Below are 21,122 nucleotides of genomic sequence, written 5' to 3'. Positions count from 1 at the left end.
TGCTTACTAACTAGCTCTGCTGACTAATAGCGAGCACGCGCTTCATGCTGCTGCTGGCTGGTTAGCTGGTGCTTTGAGCCGTGGGGCTCTGTGCTGCATTAACGAGTCCTACAGAACCTCCGTTACACAGACTTCCCCGACCTAAGGTGGAAGTGTCAGTCATCAATTGGCTTTTAGGAGCAGGATTATGGGATTGGAGTGGGCCTTGGGTCACGTAGCTTCGCCTGGACCTATGTGTACATCTTGGAATGGAGTTGTGACTGATCCTTGGTTCAGGGGAAAGACTACCCTGTCCTATATGCAGGCCCACTGGGTGGTCACTCATGAAAAAGCAGTCACTAGGGGGAAAACAAGACCAAAAAAAAAAAAGCCATCATGTGAGCGCTGAGGTCTACATTCCCAAGAGCAGATGTCTCAGCAGGACCCTGAAATGTCTCTGCTGCCGCCTGTACCTCTCTCAGAAATCCTGATCTCAGGGTTATACAGAAAAACACCCACGGCATCTCTGGGGACAGCAAAGGAGTTAATTCAAACCCTACTGAAGCCCAGGGTCCTGAAATCTTATAAAGCAACCACTGCCACGGGGAGGCCCCACCCCAGACGATGCTGAGCTGAAGCTCTCTGGAAGAACGTCATCAATACAAGCAGATTAGAGAGACACCCCGCCCCCAGTAAAAACAATAAAGGAAAAAAAGACTGGGGGTGGGCGGAGGGGGAAAGAGAGAGAGAAAGAGACTGGCATTATTCATAAGAGACACAAGGTAGAAACGACACAAATGTGCATCAACTGATGAATGGATAAACATGATGTGGAAGGTCAATACACGGCAATACTTTTCAGCTACAAAAAGAAAGGAACTACCGATACACGTTATAACATGGATGAACCCTGAAAACATTAAGGCAAGTGAAAGAAGCCAGACACAAAAGGCTGCACATGGTATGATTCAATTATATGAAACGTCCAGAATAGGCAAATCTATAGAGACAGAAAGTAGGTTAGTGCTTGCCAGGGGCTGGAGTTTGAGGAAACGGGGAGGGCCTGATAACAGGCATAGGGTTTCTATGAAAATGTTCTCAAACTGATAGTGGTGACGGTCGCACAATTGTGTGAATAGACTAAAAACCACTGAACTGTATCCTTTAAAAGGGTGAATTCTATCTACTATATGAATTGTGTCAATACAGCTGTTATATTAAAACAAAACTTTTTTTAAAAAGAATAAATCTTGTCTTCAGTTCAGTAACAGGCTTACACTGAGCTGGAGCAATGATGACGTTCCCAATCTCTATCAGTATCTTCAACTTCCAAAGGGCCTGTGACAGACAGAGGACTCGGTCTGTCGTCGTGAGTCCTCCACAAAAACCCCTTCTAACCGGCAGATGGAAGAAATGTTCAGCAGATCAAAGACCCTTCCAAATGAATATGACCATAATGGGGAAATTAAATAACTTTGAAAATTAATGAATATTTTAACAAAAAACCTCTAGGATCAAATATTCAAATCCCATGCAAAGGAGCTTACGTGGGCTCACTTCTTTTATTTTTATCAAGGCTCTGTATTCTGTCAAGATTTTGCCCAAAAAAAGATACAAATTCCTGTGTGAACAACAAAAGGGATTTTGCTGCTATTAAGTGCTAAAAAGATGTGTTGCTCTTTCAAAGTAATACCGTTTTTCTTTTGACAGACGAATCCTCTGAAGAATGCAAATCTTCACATTTAGAGGAAACATGAGAAGCTGTATTTATTCTCACCGTTTTTCCTTTTGTATTGATTCTCCTTTAAAAATGACTTTGTAATGCTAGAATACCTCAATCAACTACAATCAGATTACAGTGCCTTATGGTTCAATAGTGTATTGATAAAGGTCCATCCATCATTGTCCAACATTCTTGACATCTGAGGCAGTAAGATAAAAACTTTAAGAACGTAAATGGGGAGTCAAGATGGTGTACTAGGAGGACACAGAATTCACGTCTCCTCACAATGAGGGCACCTACCAGGCACCGGGGGGGGACCACGGACACCTAAGGCGATGGGAGGAAACCCCAGCGACCAGTGATCTCTCCTTTTGGCTTGTTCCCCACCCTCTCTTTTTCTTTTTTCTTTTTTCTGTTGTGGTTTTATTTTACCTTGTTGCAGTTGTTTCAAATAGTTTTATTTTTCCTGATCTTTCTAATTTTATTTTGATTTTTATTCTTTCATATCATACTGCTACTTTTTTTCTTTCTTCCTTCTTTTTTTTTTTTTTTTTTTTGCGGTACACGGGCCTCTCACTGTTGTGGCCTCTCCCGTTGCAGAGCACAGGCTCTGGACGTGCAGGCTCAGCAGCCATGGCTCACGGGCCCAGCCACTCTGTGGCATGTGGGATCTTCCCACACCGGGGCACGAACCCATGTCCCCTGCCTCGGCAGGCAGACTCTCAGCCACTGCGCCACCAGGGAAGCTCTCTTCCTTCCTTTTTTTTTTAATGCGCCACAAAGCTTGTGGGATCTTGGTTCCCAGGCCAGAGGTTGGACCTGAGCTCCTGTGGTGGGAGCTCTGAGTTCAAACCACTGGACTAACAGAGAACCTCAGACCCCAGGGAATATCAATCAGACAGAGGCCTCCTGGAGGTCCTCATCTCAGCAACAAGACCCAGCTCTATCCAACTACCTGCAAACTCCACTGCTGGACGTCTCAGACCAAACAACCGGTAAGACAGGAATACAGCACCACCCATTAAAAAAAAAAAGAAAGAAACAAAAAAACACTTTGTTACAGATGAAGGAGCAAGGTAAAAACCTACAAGACCAAATAAATGAAGATGAAATAGGCAACCTATCTGAAAAAGGATTCAGAGTAATGATAGTAAAGATGATCCAAATTCTTGGAAACAGAATGGGGAAAACACAAGAAACATTTAACAAGGATCTAGAGGAACTAAAGAGCAAACAGTGATGAACAGCACAATTACTAAAATTAAAAATACTCTAAAAGGAGTCAATATCAGAATAACGGAGGCAGAAGAACGGATAAGTGAGCTGGAAGATAAAATAGTGGAAATAACTGCTGGGGAGCAGAATAAAGAACAAAGAATGAAAAGAACTGAGGACAGACTCAGAGACCTCTGGAACAACATTAAACACACCAGCATGCGAATTATAGGGGTCCCAGAAGAAGAAGAGAAAACGAGAGGGTCTGAGAAAATATTTGAAGAGATTATAGTCGAAAACTTCCCTAAGGTGCGAAAGGAAATAGTCAATCCAGTCCAGGAAGCACAGAGAGTACCATTCAGGATAAAACCAAAAAGAAGCATGCCAAGACACATAGTACTCAAACTATCAAAAATTAAATACAAAGAAAAAATACTGAAAGCACCAATGGAAAAGCAACAAATAACATACAAGGGAATCCCCATAAGGTTAACAGCTGATCTTTCAGCAGAAACTCTGCAAGCCAGAAGGGAGTGACAGGACATATTTAAACTGATGAAAGGGAAAAACCTACAACCAAGATTACTCTAGCCAGCAAGGATCTCATTCAGATTCAACAGAGAAATTAAAACCATTACAGACAAGCAAAAGTTAACATAATTCAGCACCACCAAACCAGCTTTACAACAAACGGTAAAGGAACTTCTCTAGGCAAGAAACACAAGAGAAGGAAAAGACCTACAATAACAAACCCAAAACAATTAAGAAAATGGTAATAGGAACATACATATCGATAATTACCTTAAATGTAAGTGGATTAAATGCTCCAACCAAAAGAAACAGACTGGCTGAATGCATACAAAAACAAGACCCGTACGTATGCAGTCAAGAGACCCACTTCAGACCTAGGGACACATACAGACTGAAAGTGAGGGGATGGAAAAAGATATTCCGTGCAAATGGAAATCAAAAGAAAGCTGGAGTAGCAATTCTCATATCAGACAAAATAGACTTTAAAATAAAGACTATTATAAGAGACAAAGAAGGACACTACATAATGATCAAGGGATCAATCCAAGATGCATATATAACAAATGTAAATATTGTTTACCTAACAGAGGAGCACCTCAATACATAAGGCAAATGCTAACAGCCACAAAAGGGGAAATCGACAATAACACAATAATAGTAGGGGACTTTTAACACCCCACTTTCACCAATGGACAGATCGTCAAAAATGAAAATAAATAAGGAAACACAAGCTTTAAATGACACATTAAACAAGATGGACTTAATTGATGTTTATAGGACATTCCATCCAAAAACAACAGAATACACTTTCTTCTCAAGTGCTCATGGAACATTCTCCAGGATAGCCCATATCTTGGATCACAAATCAAGCCTCGGTAAATTTAAGAAAACTGAAATCGTATCAAGCATATTTTCTGACCACAACGCTATGAGATTGGAAATCAATTACAGGAAAAAACTGTAAAAAAACACAAATACATGGAGGCTAAACAGCGCACTACTAAACAGCCAAGAGATCACTGAAGAAATCAAACAAGAAATGACAAAATACATAGAAACAAATGACAACGAAAACACAATCTAAAACCTATGGGATGCAGCAAAAGCAGTTCTAAGAGGAAAGTTTATAGTAATTCAATCTCACCTCAAGAAACAAGAAAAGTCTCAAATAAACAATCTAACCCTATACTTAAAACAACTACAGAAAGAAGAACGAAGAAAACCAAACGTCAGTAGAAGGAAGGAAATCATAAAGATCAGAGCAGAAATAAATTTAACAGAAATGAAGAAAACAATAACTAAAAGCTGGTTCTTTGAGAAGATAAACAAAATTGCTAAACCCTTAGCCAGACTCATCAAGAAAAAAAGGGAGAGGGCACAAATCAATAAAATTAGAAATGAACAAGAAGAAATCACAACTGACACCACAGAAGTACAAAGGATTATGAGAGACTACTACAAACAACTATATGCCAATAAAATGGACAACCACGAAGAATGGACAAATTCTTGCAAGGGTACACTTTTCCAAGACTGAACCAAAAGAATTAGAAAATATAAACAGACCTATCACAAGTAATGAAACTGAAACCATTAATTAAAAATCTTCCAACAAACAAAAGTCCAGGACCAGATGGCTTCACAGGCGAAGTCCATCAAACATTTTGAGAAGAGCTGACACCCATCCTTCTCAAACACTTGCAAAAAATTGCAGAGGGAGAAACACTCCCAAATTCATTCTACGAAGCCACCATCACCCTGATACCAAAACCAGAAAAAGATATCACAAAAAAAGAAAATTATAAACCAATATCACTGATGAACATAGATGCAAAACTCCTGAACAAAATACTAGAAAAACAGAATCCAACAACATATTAAAAGGATCATATTAAACACCATGATCAAGTGGGATTTATCCCAGGTATGCAAGGATTCTTCAATATATGCAAATCAATCAATGTGATACACCACATTAACAAATTAAGGAATAAAAACCATATGATCATCTCAGTAGATGCAGAAAAAGATTTTCACAAAATTCAACACCCATCTATGATAAAAACTCTCCAGAAAGTGGGCATAGATGGAACCTACCTCAACATAATAAAGGCCATATATGACAAACCCACAGCAAGCATCATACTCAATGGTGAAAAACTGAAAGCATTTCCACTAAGATCAGGAACAAGACAAGGATGTCCACTCTCACCACTCTTATTCTACATAGATTTGGTAGTCCTACCCACAGCAATCAGAGAAGAAAAAGAAATAAAAGGAATACAAATTGGAAAAGAAGAAGTAAAACTGTCACTGTTTGTCGATGACATGATACTATACAAAGAAAATCCTAAAGATGCCTCCAGAAAACTACTGGAACTAAACAATGAATTTGGTAAGGTTGCAGAATAGAAAATTAATGCACAGATCTCTGGCACTGCTATACATCAACAACGAATAATCAGAAAGAGAAATTAAGGAAACAATCCTATTTACCAATGCAACAAAAAGAATAAAATACCTAGGGATAAACCTGCCTAAGGAGGCAAAAGACTTGTACTCAGAAAACTATAAAACATGGATGAAAGAAATCAAAGATGACGCAAACAGATGGAGAAATATACCATGTTCCTGGATTGGAAGAATCAATATTGTGAAAATGACTATACTACCCAAAGCAATCTACAGATTCAATGCAAGCCCTATCAAACTACCAGTGGCATTCTTTACAGAATTAGAGCAAAAAATTTTACAATTTGTATGGAAACACAAAATACCCCAAATACCCAAAGCAATCTTGAGAAAGAAAAACGGAGTTGGAGGAATCAGGCTCCCTGACTTAAAACTATACCATAAAACTACAGTAATCAAGACAGTATGGCACTGGCACAAAAACAGAAATATAGATCAATGGTACAGGATAGAATGCCCAGAGATAAACCCACACACATACAGTCACCTAATTTATGACAAAGGAGGCAAGAACATACAATGGAGAAAAGACAGCCTCTTCATTAAGTGGTGCTGGGAAAACTGGACAGCTACATGTAAAAGAATGAAATTAGAACACTCCCTAACACCATACACAAAAATAAACTCCAAATGGATTAAAGACCTAAATGTAAGACCAGACACTATAGAACTCTTAGAGGAAAACATAGGTAGAACACTCTTTGACATAAATCACAGCAAAATCATCTTTTTTGACCCACTTTCTACAGTAATGAAAACAAAAACAAAAATAAACAAGTGGGACTTAATGAAACTTAAAAGCTTTTGCACAGCAAAGGAAACCATAAACAAGAGAAAAAGACAACCCTAAGAATGGGAGAAAATATTTGCAAATGAAACAACAGTCAAAGAATTAATCTCCAAAATATACAAACAGCTCATGGAGCTCAATAGCAAAAAAACCCAAACAATCCAATTAAAAAATGGGTGGAAGACGTAAATAGACATTTTACCAAGGAAGACATACAGATGGCCAAGAGGCACATGAAAAGATGCTCAACATCACTAATGATTAGAGAAATGCAAATCAAAACTACAATGAGGTATTACCTCATGCCAGTCAGAATGGCTATTATCAAAAAATCTAGAAACGATAAATGCTGGAGAGGGTGTGGAGAAAAGGGAACCCTCTTGCACTGTTGGTGGGAATGTAAATTGATACAGCCATTAAGGAGAACAGTATGGAGGTTCCTTAAAATTCTAAAAATAGAACTACCATATGACCCAGCAATCCCACTATTGGGCATATACCCTAAGAAAACCATAATTCAAAAAGAGTCATGTACCACAGTGTTCACTGCAGCACTACTTACAATAGCCAGGATATGGAAGCCACCTAAGTGTGCATTGACAGATGAATGGATAAAGAAGATGTGGCACATATATACAATGGAATATTACTCAGCCATAAAAAGAAACGAAATTGAGTTATTTGTAGTGAGGTGGATGGACCTAGAGTCTGTCATACAGAGTGAAGTAAGTCAGAAAGAGAAAAACAAATACCATATGCTAACACATATATATGGAATCTGTGAAGAAAAAAAAAAAAGGTCATGAAGAACCTAAGGGTAAGACGGGAATAAAGACACAGACCTACTAGAGCATGGACTTGAGGATATGGGGAGGGGGAAGGGTCAGCTGTGACAAAGTAAAGAGTGACATGGACATATACACACTACCAAATGTAAAGTAGATAGCTAGTGGGAAGCAGCCGCATAGCACAGGGAGATCAGCTCCGTGCTCTGTGACCACCTAGAGGGGTGGGATAGGGAGGGTGAGAGGGAGGGAGACACAAGAGGGAAGAGATATGGGAACATATGTGTATGTATAACTGATTCACTTTGTTATAATGCAGAAACTAACACACCATTGTAAAGCAATTATACTCCAGTAAAGATGTTAAAAAAAAAAAAAAAGACTGTTAAAGGAAGGAGGACAGGGACTGATCTGCTGAGCAGAGGATGAGTTGGGATATGTCAGGACTAGAGGTATGGAAGTCAGCTGGGGGGCAGCAGATCAGGAGAGAAGTCCGGACATTCTGGGAGCAGGGATGGAGTAGATGTATTCAAGTTACAAAATCAGCAGGTCTGGCTGACTGATTAGCTGGGGGAGTGGTAGGAAGGTGGGAGGGTGAGTAAAGAGAAATCTTCTTTGTTGTAGGAATAAGAAAAGGCCGACATCCCTGAGAAACCTCCAAGGGAACCACTGTGGTTAAGCCATGCCCCACTGGGGTCATGCACACCTGAAGACACAGCAATGTGTAGGGACTCTAGGAAGATCCTTCTCACTGCAGAAACAACAGAAGCACGCTGTGGTCAGAAGAGCCCCGCGGAAGGCTCTCCTGCAGAGCGGCTGCACCGCCTGTGGGCCACTCCCTGTGAGCAGCAAAGCAAACCCCAGCAAGGCCCAGGGTGGATGCGCGGCACCTCAACGGGTGAGGCTGCAGAGGGATGCAGGGGGCTTAGACCCCGTGCTTTTGCTCCCTTCATTACAGGTGTGTCTGTCCACAATCCGGGAATGATGATCAGGGGAAAAACTTAACTGAGATTGCTGGCTCACTGGCATTATTTAATATCCAGGCTGGAAAGGGAACTAGTGAAAGTTTTTTGTTTTGGTTTGGTTTTGTTAATGTTTCTGGAGTTGCAAAGAGATGGGTCTAAAGGTAAAAACAGAACTCTGTGCTAAATGAGCAATAAATCATCTGCAAAACCAAATAAACCTATGTATGCAGTGTGTCTTTAATGGAGGCCCAAATCTTGAGTTTTACTTCCTTATAATTATCTAAAAAATTGAGACTAAGCATTTTTGCGTTATCGGAGTATAACCGGGATCTGAGCATCTGCATTTGCATTTCTGTTTAGATCTTGTTATCTCACCTAAAGCGACTGGATTTAATCCAGAGATTCACAAATATCCAGTGACATATTTTCCACTGTATTAGAGTAAAAACCCCGCCTTGGGAGAGTTGGCCTCTCTATACATAATTGGTCGGTGTATAAATTAGTCAAAGCCTTTGTGTTAAGAGAAGGGAACTGGAAAGGGTCGGTGGGGGAGCAGGCATGAGAGAGTGCTACAAACAGAAGGACATTCGCAGCAGGGACAAGTAATGTAAATACTGCCCATGTCATACTTCTGCTGGACAGATCTGCTTATAAATAGAAGCTGTTTAAAAAGAGACGTCAAATCCAGGTGACCTTGTATTAGCGCATCTTACAGAATTAGAAGCGTTAGTCAATTACTTTTAACTGACTCTAAACCCACCAATGCTTCTAAACTGCTGTGGGTATACGTGAGGATGGAGAAAGTTCCTGGATCCTATACGTATTTGTAGTTCTCGGGGAAATCATCAGAGGCTCAGGGCTCATCGGAAGGAACAATATCTTTATGAGCAAATGCACTTGAATCATCTGTTTTCTGATCATTGGTTTTAGCACTGCAAAACAGAGGAAAAGCAAAGCACTTGCTCTCTTTGCTAAGGAAAAGACTCAGAAGATTCTGATGACCTAGCATGTCTTTTCCATGGAGCGCATGTAAAGCACAGTTCTCACACTGCTTTTGCAATACTGACGGAACAATCATTTTACACTACTGAGCAGAGCCCCAAGAGGTGCTGGTGACTAGAGTTAAGTAGAAAAGGAGACCGCCAGCTCGTGGTGGTGGACAGAACGCAGGCATTTTGTCCCTTTCTTACCAAAGGTGCCTTAAAGTGAGAGTAATTCAATTCTAAGAGGTACAATTCATAATAACAGCTAATATTTACCGACTTCCTTCTATTAAGCACTTTACCTATTTAAACCTAAAACAAGAGACAGGTACTTACCGAGCCAGATATTTCGGAAGTTTCTGGAACAGAGACGGAGGCCCCCGACTGGCAGGCAGAGGAAAGCGCAGCCTGCAGCAGACGGGAGAGCCGTGCTGCCCTGGAAAAGCAAGTGCTGACCTCCAGCCGGACAGCCAGGGCCGCAGAGCCTCTGATCCCAGGAAGGAGGAGCGAGAGGCTGAAATGATGAGGGAGACACTATAGCCTCCACCCCACTGTCTCCCTCATCAGGTCCTGCAGTGTCCAGCAGCCAGGAATTTACCCCTACCTGGCCACCCCGTGCCAAGCCCCAGGGTTAGGGGAAACAGACTCCTAAAGAGTCCGAACAAATGGACTTGATGCCCATCCAACTCAATAGTAAGCATGAATGATCACAAAGACTTCGAGAAAAGCTGCCGGCATAACACAAACAACAAAAAAATTGAGAAAAACAAAGAGAAAATCTGCCCCTGAGCATATAGAGAGAATTCAGGAAACAAAAGCTATCTTTAGGATGGGAGGGAGAGGCTATGGGGATATATGTATACGTATAGCTGATTCACTTTGTTATACAGCAGAAACTACACACTATTGAAAAGCAATTATACTGCAATAAAGATGTCAAAAAAAAAAGCTATCTTTAAAAAAATCTAATTATCCCTAGAGAAATTTGGGAAGATATGGCAACAATAAAAGAAAGTGCAGGGCTTCCCTGGTGGCGCAGTGGTTGAGAGTCCGCCTGCCGATGCAGGGGACACGGGTTCGTGCCCCGGTCCGGGAAGATCCCACATGCCGCGGAGCGGCTGGGCCCATGAGCCATGGCTGCTGAGCCTGCGCATCCGGAGCCTGTGCTCCGCAACGGGAGAGGCCACAACAGTGAGAGGCCTGCGTATCGCAAAAAAAAAAAAAAAAAAAAAAAAAAGAAAGTGCAATCTGCTATGAAAAGACGCAATCAGAAACCAAGACGGCATCCTTGGAAATTAAAAATACCCAAACAACAATTCAAGAGAAGTGTTAGAAAATAAAGTCCAGTCAGATGGTCTACAATGAAAAATGTAAAGAATGAAGTAACAGAAAACATGTGAGAAAAACGAGACACAAGTAATCACTTTGGGAGATCCAAAAATCAAATAATAGAAATTCCAGGAAACAGAGAATTAAAACACCAAGGGTACAGATGATTCTAAAGCTTCCAGAGAGAAACAAAAGCAGGTCTCCTACCAAAAAAAAAAAAAAATAATATATATATATATATATATTTCTCAGACTGGCACCAGGTTTCTTTAGAGCACCAGTGGAAGTCTGCATGTTTTGAAAGAAAATCATTTTCAACCTAGAAAATGATATTTGATCTGGTGAATGCAGACTAAAGGCTGTCTCAGAAAGGCAAAAACTCTGTGAGTTTGCTTTCCCTGAACCCTCTCTGAGAAAATTACCGAGGATGTACTCCAGCAAAATGAACCAGGAAACACGTGGATCCATCCCAGGAGAAAGAACGAAGGGAAGTTCCAGAAGAACAACATCTAAGCTGAGGAGGCAAACAGAAGCTGTAGGACTGCAAGTCCCAGAGGCAGGCACCAGGAGAAAGCAAAAGGCATCTTGAAACAAAAAGCCCGGGACACAGTGGGTGTCCAGTAAATACATACTGCATGATTCCATTCCTCACTTCGGTTTGAGACTTTACCTGCCCAAACCACTCAATACTCTCCAACTTCTGAACCTATGCTTTGAAATCATGTTTTTATATGGTTTTGGATTAAGGAAGGACAAGAATGTTTAAAGATAAGGATACAGCCCCTTTCCATGGTATAGAAAAATCCGGGAAGACAAGCTTTGTGATGAGCGCTCATATACAAGGATAAATCAGACAGAAGTCTTGAGATTCCATATCAAACAAGGTCAAAATGGCAAAACAAAAAAATGTAGATGATTCATCCTCATCCTTTACTGTCACTTTAAAAAGCAAATAAACAGAGCAGCTAATTGCAAGGTCCGTCCCCTTCAGCTGTGTCCCGTTACAATTAGTAGTGGATTTTTGCCTGTAGAGTTGAGTTAGAGCCGCCATTACTCTTCCTTGCTTTTTATCCTTGAAGGATTTTCCCACAATCTATTCTGATGTGAACTTGACTCACAGGGTCGGGGGGTTAGTCAAATCCACCCCCTAGAACCTATCTACTTCTCTCTATACCCTACCACCACCTTGGCTATCATTTAGGGTATCCTGCATCAGTCTCTTAAAAGGTCCCTGTCTCCATCCCTGTTACCCCACCCCACTCCTGTCCCTCAGGACCTCAATACACCTCAATCCATTCTCCAAACTTCAGTCTAACAGATATTTTTTAAGTGAAATGTGATCCTATCAGTCCCTTGCTTAATATCCTTTAACGGCACCATCTTGTTCTTAGGAGAAAAGGCCAATTCCTTAACACCACTTACCACATCATTACAATCTTCTGTCTTTTTTCTCATCCTTCTTTGACATCCTATGTTCCAGGCATACCAATCTTCACATGTAGCATTCCCTCTGCCTGGAATACCCATCCACTCCCATCACCTCCTCATCCCTGACCCCCATACCTCAAATCCTTGCTCCTTCGTACCATACTTCACCTAAGAAACTTTCCTGGACCCTGACTTGGGGTTAGATACCCTCCTATGCTCTTCTGAGCCCAGAAGACTTTGCCATCCCAGCACTAAGTCACACTGCATCATAACTGCCTGTGGGATCTCTTCTATCTTGTTCATGGTTATATCCTCATGGTTGTATCCTCAGTGCTGAAACAACTTGACACACAGTAGGTGCTCAGTATTCATTACATATACTAATAGTGTTTGTCCAAATAAATAGAAGAATAGCTATTACGCCTGTGATGCACCCCAGGGCCACTGAAGCTGACTCTCTGGGTCTGGGCCAAGGAAACTTACATTTTTAATAAGTTTCTGCAGGGCATTTTAGGCATGCTCAGTTGCAATGAAAGTAAGTCAAAGATGGGATGGCTTTGTTGGCCGAATGCACAATAAAAAAAATAGTCACTGTCAATGTCCATTCCAACAGTATGTAGAAATGGGTGACATTGAGAGATATACTAAGACAAACACCAGTACAAACTTAATGGTTCCTCCGAAGCCTCCAAGATTCGTCCCAAGGTCATCCAGTGTTATTAAGACACCAGAGGAACCATAGTTATGCCATGTTCTCTTGGACCATCTCAGGAATTCATCAGTTTGTCTTACAGGGATGTTTTCCCACCTGATTTAAATTTTTCTTGGTAGATGCTATAGTTGTCATGAAAGTAAGTAAAACTGTGATAAAAATAGTAACGTGGCACTTAAGCAATGCCAAAAAACTTGTTATTCTTTTTTTGAAATCGAAGTATAGTTGATTTACAATGTTGTGTTAGTTTCTGGTGTACAGCAACGTGATCCAGTTATACTTATATACACACACACATTTTTTTCATATTCTTTTTCATTATGGTTTATTACAGGATATTGAATATAGTTCCCTTCGCTATAATAGTAGGACCTTGTTTTTTATATATATAGTAGTTTGTATCTGTTAATCCTAAACTCCTAATTTATCCCTCCCCCTGCCCCCTTTCCCCTTTGGTAACCATAAATTTGATTTCTATGTCTTTGAGTCTGTTTCTGTTTCGTAGATAAGTTCATTCGTGTCATATTTTAGATTCCACATGTAAGTGATATCGTGGCGTTTGTCTTTCTCTGTCTGACTTACTGCTCTTAGTATGATCATCTCTAGGTCCATCCATGTTGCTGCAAATGGCACATTTCATTCTCTACTCTCATTCTTAACACAGGAACCAACACCTCACCCACTCTGTGTTTCTTCTCTTTCTCCCTTCCTTTGCCTTACAAGAATCAATGCTCTGCTTCTGTTCCAAGGTCCACCCTCCACATGGGATTGCGATCTCATTGTCTGCCACCCACCTGGGCACCTTGTTCCAACAGTTAATACCACCACACCCTTCAGCCTCTCTCCCCAGGCCGCTCCCTCTCGCTCACAATTCCAACTAAGTCCGACCTCTCACACAGGCTCTGAAAAACAAAACAACACACAGCCCTGCTTCCCCTGCAGCGAGCACCCAGGGCTCTCCTCCACCGGTGCATTTTTAGAAACAGCGGTCTATTCTCATTGCTTCCACTTCCTCACTTTTCATTCACTTCTCAGCCTTACTAAGACGTGACTTCCACCCCACGTTTTACTAAAATTGCTCATTCAGAACTAGGTCACCAACTGCTTCCTAATTTCCGATCCCAGCCTCTTTGCATTTTTCCTTGTCCTGTCTTCTGTGAGACAGACTTGACCATTTTCTACCTTGGAAGCTCCCCCTTCCTTAGACTCCAATGCTACATTTTCCCAATGGCCTCCACCCACCCACCCTGCAGTCTCCTGCCTCTTGCAGGCGTCTTTCTTCAGTTACTCCTTAAATGTGGACACAAAGTCCTCTTCTTGACCCCTTCCTTACTCTGTCCTCCCTCTCCCGCCCTGACCCTGCTCATCCATTTGCACGGCTTCGACTCACATCTAGGTGGCAATGACTCCTATACTGACCTTCGGCTCCAACTTCTCTCCAGTCCCCATTTCTGCCCTTTGGAAATTTCTACCTGAATGTTCCCAAGGAACCTCAAACTCCGCATGTGTCCAATGACTAACTGTCCATCACTAGCCCCACCCTACCAAGCATCCTCCAGTCCTCCCTACTGAGTAATCGGTCCCTGTGAGGGATCTGAATCGCCCAAACTGATGACCCCTTTCTCTGACAGATACACATTCTACCATTATCCCTTCTGGTAAACTCCTGTTTATCCTGCAAAATTCAATTCAACTCACCTCACGTGGAAAATCTTTCCAGAGCCCCAACCTGCCCGAGCTGAGTTGGATAGCCCCCTCACGTGCATTCTGCATGTCTCTATCAAGTATGTCTCTCTTCCTGTTGTAATCACTGGGTTAACTCTCTGTGTCCCCACAAAGTGGGGATAATGCTCTCACCTCAGAATTCTTCCTTTAGAGGTACTGAATATATGCTTACAATTTGCTAAATTTCTGACATCATCATGACCACTCAGAGTTCTCCACAATCACTACTGTGCTTGTGTTTTTAAATTGTTCCAATCAAGTTTACTTGTTCTTCAATATATATTACATTAACTTAATAGCCTACATTTTAAAATTTGGCAGGATTCAACCTGCCTTTTGAAAAAAATTACCAAAGAGGTATGTTGAACTCTAAAATAAAATTTATTTTAATAAGCAGAATTCGTAACAAAACTGAATATAAGTTGAGAAAAACTGTCTCAACTTACCTGATTGAACTTCTCTGGTTATTTACAGAATAAAGTATTTCTCATCTAGTCTTTAAAAAACTTCTATTCTGACACTTTATCCCTATCAAAAATTATTATAGTTCTTTCAGGGTGCACTGGCTGACACAAAAACGTCACGCTTTCAGCAACACTGGGTACAGTTATTTTCATGAAAACAAATTACATCCTGATATGCTGTATACCAGTTAGCATTTTTTACATAATGTATTACATAATGCTGTGAGAGAGGTTTTTCAGAAAAAGGAACATAAAACATATATAAATCTACTAAAAAGGCAGTACAGAAAAGAACGATCTTTTTAACTCTTTAGATGTGAAGGCTCTAATAATGAACTGTTTTTATATACAATCTTAGGTTTCACTAGTACAGATTTTACGTCCACCTAAAGGGAGGTAACCGTCCTACTGTTGTACTTGGAGTACTTAAATAGCATCCTGAGTTTCATACCCAGGCCTGATGACAGTAAAACTTCATAGGTTTACGCATGACTGTGGAGTCAGAAAACACTGTATACAAAAACACAGAAATTATCTAAGAAGTAAGCAAGTGCTCAGGTTTATTTATTTTTCAGCAGACAGAATCACATTGAGATCTGTAAGACTTTGGAACTTCCCTGCCAGTCCAGTGGTTAGGACTCCGTGCTTCCACTGCAGGGGGCACGGGTTCGATCCCTGGTCGGGGAACTAAGATCCCGCATGCTGCGTGGCACGGCCAAAAACACCAAAAGGATCTGTAAGACTTTAAGGGTCTTAGGAAAGAGTATTCATTTCTAGCAAAGAAACTGTGTAAGAATATGCTTTGTGGGGTAGCATGTACTTACTGCACCTCTGGTTCTTCTAAGCCACTTTAAAGCCATGATACACATAATGGTACTCACAGAGCCAACACAGGAGTGGAAACAACAGAATTCTTCCCAAAGTTTAAGTCACAGGTTTACTTGTCTATAGGAGACCTAAGTGTTTTCCTACCTAAGACCTGAAAAAAATACAGTGTATGCAGTTCACATATCAAACCAGATCTTTAGGAGTCAGAATGAGGGACATCACCTGAGTTTGGAAATGTGAACGCTAAATTACGGGCTGCAGCATTGAGGGCTGTTCCTACCTCCTGTTCTCATTGCCAGTGTGATGCTGCTCAGAGCCTCGAGTGACCACGTAAAATAAAGATCTAAGAATAACCAAGGTAAGAGTGACAGAGAATCCCAACGTGCTGAATATGTGATGCCTGGCACAAAATTAAACACAAATTGCAAACAAAATACAACCATATACAGAAACATTTTAAAAGTATTCTTAAAGTAATAACCAAAAAACCCCAAACAACCATTATAGTCTGAAACTAAAAGAGCAAACACAAAAGAGAAAGTTTTCTCATTAGCTACAACAAACATCATCTGACGTCAACAATCTCTAATGAATATGTAAAAGCAACTTCACCCATAAAGATTTAATTGATATGGAAACTGCCATAAACAATTACAAAATGAAACAAAATACATAAAACTAATGTTTTCAGAAACTGTACAACAACCGCCCAGGAGGGAGGAACTCAAAGACAGTCTGTCCGTCACAGTGAGTTGAAGACACAGAGATCAAACCTTGGAGAGTCAGAGGCAGTGAGAATGTGTGGGGCAAAGGGAAGGGAGATATGCAGACAAACTGTCCCCTTAGAGCGTGCTCTCAACCCGCCACAAAACTCAGATCACACTGCCCTACTTCCAAAGCCTCCAATGGTCTTCTCACTCAGACTAACAGTCACATCCTTATGACCTTCTTAGGCCTTCTGCAAGTTCCCTCAATGCCAGCCACCCCTCTACTCTCCTCCCCAACCACTCTCCCCGCTACTTACTCTGCTCCAGCCTCCCTGGCCTTCCTGCCACCCCAGGGCCTTTGCACTGGCTCTTCCCTCCCTCCCATCTTTGGGGACTGGCTTAAAGGTCATTGCCCAGGGAGGCCTTTTCCAGCCATCCTATTGAAAATTGGAATCTCCCTCCTTCTTGGCCCAGATCCCAAATTCCCCCTTCTCTGATGTCTCATTTTCTTCAATACTAGTGATTTCTCTCAATAGACCATGTGCTTTATTTATTCACTAAAAAAAAAAAAAAAAAGTTTGCCTACCCCCATCCTAAAATTCTAAAACAGGGGCAAGGATTTTTGCCTGTTGTCACTGCTTTCTGCCCACACCTAGAACAATGCTGACATGTAACAGTCCCACAGTACTCATTGTTGAATGAGTGACTGAACACATAACTGACCTGTAGCAGCTGTGTAACAGCAGGTAGATCCATCATAATAAACATATACCATGGGAACCATTAAAAAATAATTTGATTTTTTATAGAAGGGCTTAGCAAGAAAACAACTAGCCATTAAGACCACCAGTTATTACCTGAGTAAATGACAAGTCACAAAATGGCAAACAGGTACAAAAAGTTCCCTTCCACTAATAGTAAAAGAAATGCAATAATAATAATAGGAGGAGGAGTAATAATAATGGTAATACTCAATCCCGGCAAGGGTGTGGCAAAGAGAAGCACCTTCCAGAAACTCTAGTGTGAAAATAATGACTACATATTTTCTGGAAAATAAGTCAGTCTTAAAAAATGTTTGGATATGTATTTAGCCAATAATTAAACTACAAATAATCTATTCTGAGAAAACAATCTGAAAGAAGACAAATAAGTACAGAGATTCAAATTGCAACATTATTGAAGATAGTGTAGAATAAGCAGAACCCAACTTCCATGAATGACTTCTGGTGTTATTCCCCGTGCATTCTTCCCACTTCCTCAGAGAGGCTGCCCCGAAGCACCTCTGTCCCACCCATAGAGCACTCTCCTGGTTGCAATTTCTCAAAACACTGTGCTTCTTGCTTTGCTGACACTTATCACAATTTCCAATTATGCATGTATCTTTTTATTGTCTATTTCATCCATTAGACTATGTTGCACAAAGGCAGGAGTTCTCTGTTCACTGCTGCAGTCCTCGAGTTACACCTTCTGGCACCTGGTAAGTATCCAGAATTTGTTAAATCAATGAATAAATGAACAAAACAGAATCTTACGTGGCCATTAAAATATTTCTGAAACACTGATGGCATAGGAAATGCCTACAATATGATATTACTAGGAAAAAACAAAATTCACGTCCAGTATTAACTCAACTATTTAAAAATGCATATGAAGAAACACACGGGAAGAAAAATTTCCATAATATTAACTCTGGGCTGGATGCTAAAAATATAAGTACAATTACTTTCTTCTTCATATTTTTCTATATTCAAAGTTTTTGACAAGGGGTATATATTATTTCTATAATAAAATAAGACATAAAACCTAGAGGAAACCACATGAGCAGAAGAAGGGATGGAGAGAGGAAAACAGAGAAGTGCAGAGAGCATCAGGAGAGGACACGGGCCAGCCACTGCAGAGCAGGAGAATGGGGCTGGGATGGGGCGCTCAAGACGTGTGAACAGCTGAAAAAAGAGATACGGTCACCGCTGTACTGCAGAAAGGTCTCCCTGACACACTACAGCCTGGATGCCAAACCCAGCCCACTACAGGTATACCTCATTTTACCGCACTTCGCAGGTACTGCGTTTTTTACAAATTGAAGGTTTGAGGCAACCCTGCCTCCAGCGAGTCTGTCGGCACCATTTTTCCAACAGCATTTGCTCACGTTGTGTTGCTGGTGTCACATTTTGGTAATTCTCATGATATTTCAAACTTTTAAATTATTATTATGCTTGTCATACCGATCTGTGATCAGTCACATCTCTAATGTTACTCCCACGACTTGCTGAAGGCTCAGATGATGGTTAGGATATTTTATAAATAAAGTATTTTTTAATTAAGGTGGATACATTGTTTTTGTAGACATAATGCTACGGCACACTTAATAGACTCCAGTATAGCGTGAACATAACTTTCACATGCGCTGGGAAACCAAAAACTCGTATGACTCTCTTTATTGCAATATTTGCTCCACTGCAGTGGTCTGGAACCGGAACTGCAGGCACACCCAAGGTGTGCCTGTATCTGTTTTTGTAAAATAAGTTGTGTTGAAACACAGCTGCACCCACGCATTCACGGACTGTCTATGGCTACTTTCATGCTAAGTAATTACAATACAGACCATTATGGCCCCGAGGCGTAAAATATTTACTATCTGGCCCTTTCTGAGCCCTAGTCTATAGGATGTATCAGAGAAACCACATGTATAGGAGAAACTACAAGAAATGAGGTGGTGGTCACAAGGGCCATCGTTTTGAGGGTGACATGGAGAATGACAGTTGCAGATAGATGAGTCTTGACAAATGTCTGTATCTACAATCGGATGGAAGAACAGAAAAAAGGCTCTTTTAAAGAAGGAGAGGCATTCATACTTTAGGCAGTTACCATCACTTTATGCGATTACTATTTACAAGTACAGCAGGAAAAAGCAGCCCCTGTGGCACTGGTTACCTGCAGGGTCGGAACTGTAGAGGCTGGCAGCTGCCGCTATGGTTCCTGGTGGGTGAATGGCACTCGCTGAAGACCTCTGGCTCGCGATCAGGATCCTGCTCTTGGCAGATGGTAAACGTGACATTGCACCCAATCCCAACTGGGGCTTAAGGAGCATGGCCGATCGATAGAACGTTGGAGGAACTTCGTAGTGAGTATAGGGAGGAGAACAAAATTCTTCTTTTCCAGGGCGTTCTGTAACCTATGGTAAATGACAAGAAGCTCATTCAGAGAACCGCACATCACGGGACGAGTGCGGAACCTGGTCCGGAGACCAGGGCTCCAACAGTGACCACTCTGGAACCACTGAGCTGCTTCATCACCCACCTCTTACCTTCTCTGGGCCCAAGGTCTTCATCTCTAAGTTGACAACAACTGGATGATCCCTTAGGTCTATGCTGGTTTTAATACTCTATGAATCTACATTTCGCTGGGAGGAGAATTCCCTCCATCAGATTTTTAAATTTGATCACTACAAAATCATTGGAATTTGTGCAAGGAGTTAATCTATAAACGAAAAATGTCAATGACACAAGGAAAGAATTGAGCAAATGTTCACGGAACTATGACAGGCTCATTATTCCTAAGGAGAAAAGGCACAGTTTTCCTGGTGACCTAGTCTTACAATAAGTTGATGAACCTTATCAATTTATGTTAGGTATTAGCCTACTTAGGAAATAAAATATGCATTGTTAATGAGGGGGAAAAGGTTATTTGGAAGAATAGAGAAGTTAATGGAAAGATGTGTTTTCAGGCTTCTACATTCTTTTTACATAATTAAAAATGAGAGACTGTGAATTACCTCTGATTGTCTTCCCTAGTAAGGTGTGGCCTCCAGGAATGTCTGAGCAAGTTTCACTAGAAGGGAAGGTTTGGGGCAGAGTCTTGCTGACTGCTGAATTCAGAGCACCTAGAACAATGCCTAGCACAGAGCTGAAATCAACAAACATCTATTAAATGAAGGAATCATGTTTCATTCTTTCCTGAATCTAACAACATAACATCATGTTACTGTTGCCTGTGATTAACAGTTTGGATTAAAATACAATTGATGGCTACCTTTTATATATGCAATTCTGCACTCACAAAGCCTGTTCATAGTATCAGTGTTTCTTCATGTTAAAAGTGAAAAAAAAAAAAAAAAGACAACGAAATAATCTTATTTCCTTTAAGTTAAAAAAAAAGTGCCAGAGGCTATATGAAAAGACATAGATGTCAACTAACTCTGCTCTAAATCATAATACATGTTACATGTCAAACCTCTATGCAGGAATCACAGGCATTTAACAATATTCTTTATAGCAGCTATAAAGCTTTGATCCAGGCTGTTGAAGAGATAAACCCTTCATTTAATACTCTTTTACTGATGAAATAGATATGAAGTTCTCCTTAAATTGACGTTATTGAAACAGAAGATGAGGCCTTTAAAGTTTTATCATAATCACATTGTAAAATATGCATGATTGCTGTAGTAGTAGATGGAATTCAGGCCCCGGCAAATTATATTCCTGTGAAA

At 40.8% G+C, this 21,122-nt stretch overlaps 1 protein-coding gene across 4 annotated transcripts in view; it reads right to left on the bottom strand.

Annotated features, from left to right (window-relative positions):
- MTUS2 (microtubule associated scaffold protein 2) overlaps positions 1–21,122 on the bottom strand; it is a 491,802-nt gene that overhangs the window by 298,046 nt on the left and 172,634 nt on the right. For all 4 annotated transcript variants that reach the window (XR_013824765.1, XM_079902571.1, XM_079902570.1 and 1 more), the window contains one exon: positions 19,568–19,808. Coding sequence is in view for 3 of the 4 variants with exons in the window: in XM_079902571.1 (XP_079758697.1) it covers positions 19,568–19,808 (241 nt within the window). In the remaining variant the exon portion in view is untranslated. The remainder of the gene's footprint in view (positions 1–19,567; positions 19,809–21,122) is intronic.

This window comes from Stenella coeruleoalba (genome assembly GCF_951394435.1).
Source record: "Stenella coeruleoalba genome assembly, chromosome: 18".
Taxonomy (NCBI): Eukaryota; Metazoa; Chordata; class Mammalia; order Artiodactyla; family Delphinidae; genus Stenella; species Stenella coeruleoalba.
Note: the sequence above shows the minus strand (reverse complement) of the source record. Positions and strands in the feature narration are given on the sequence as shown.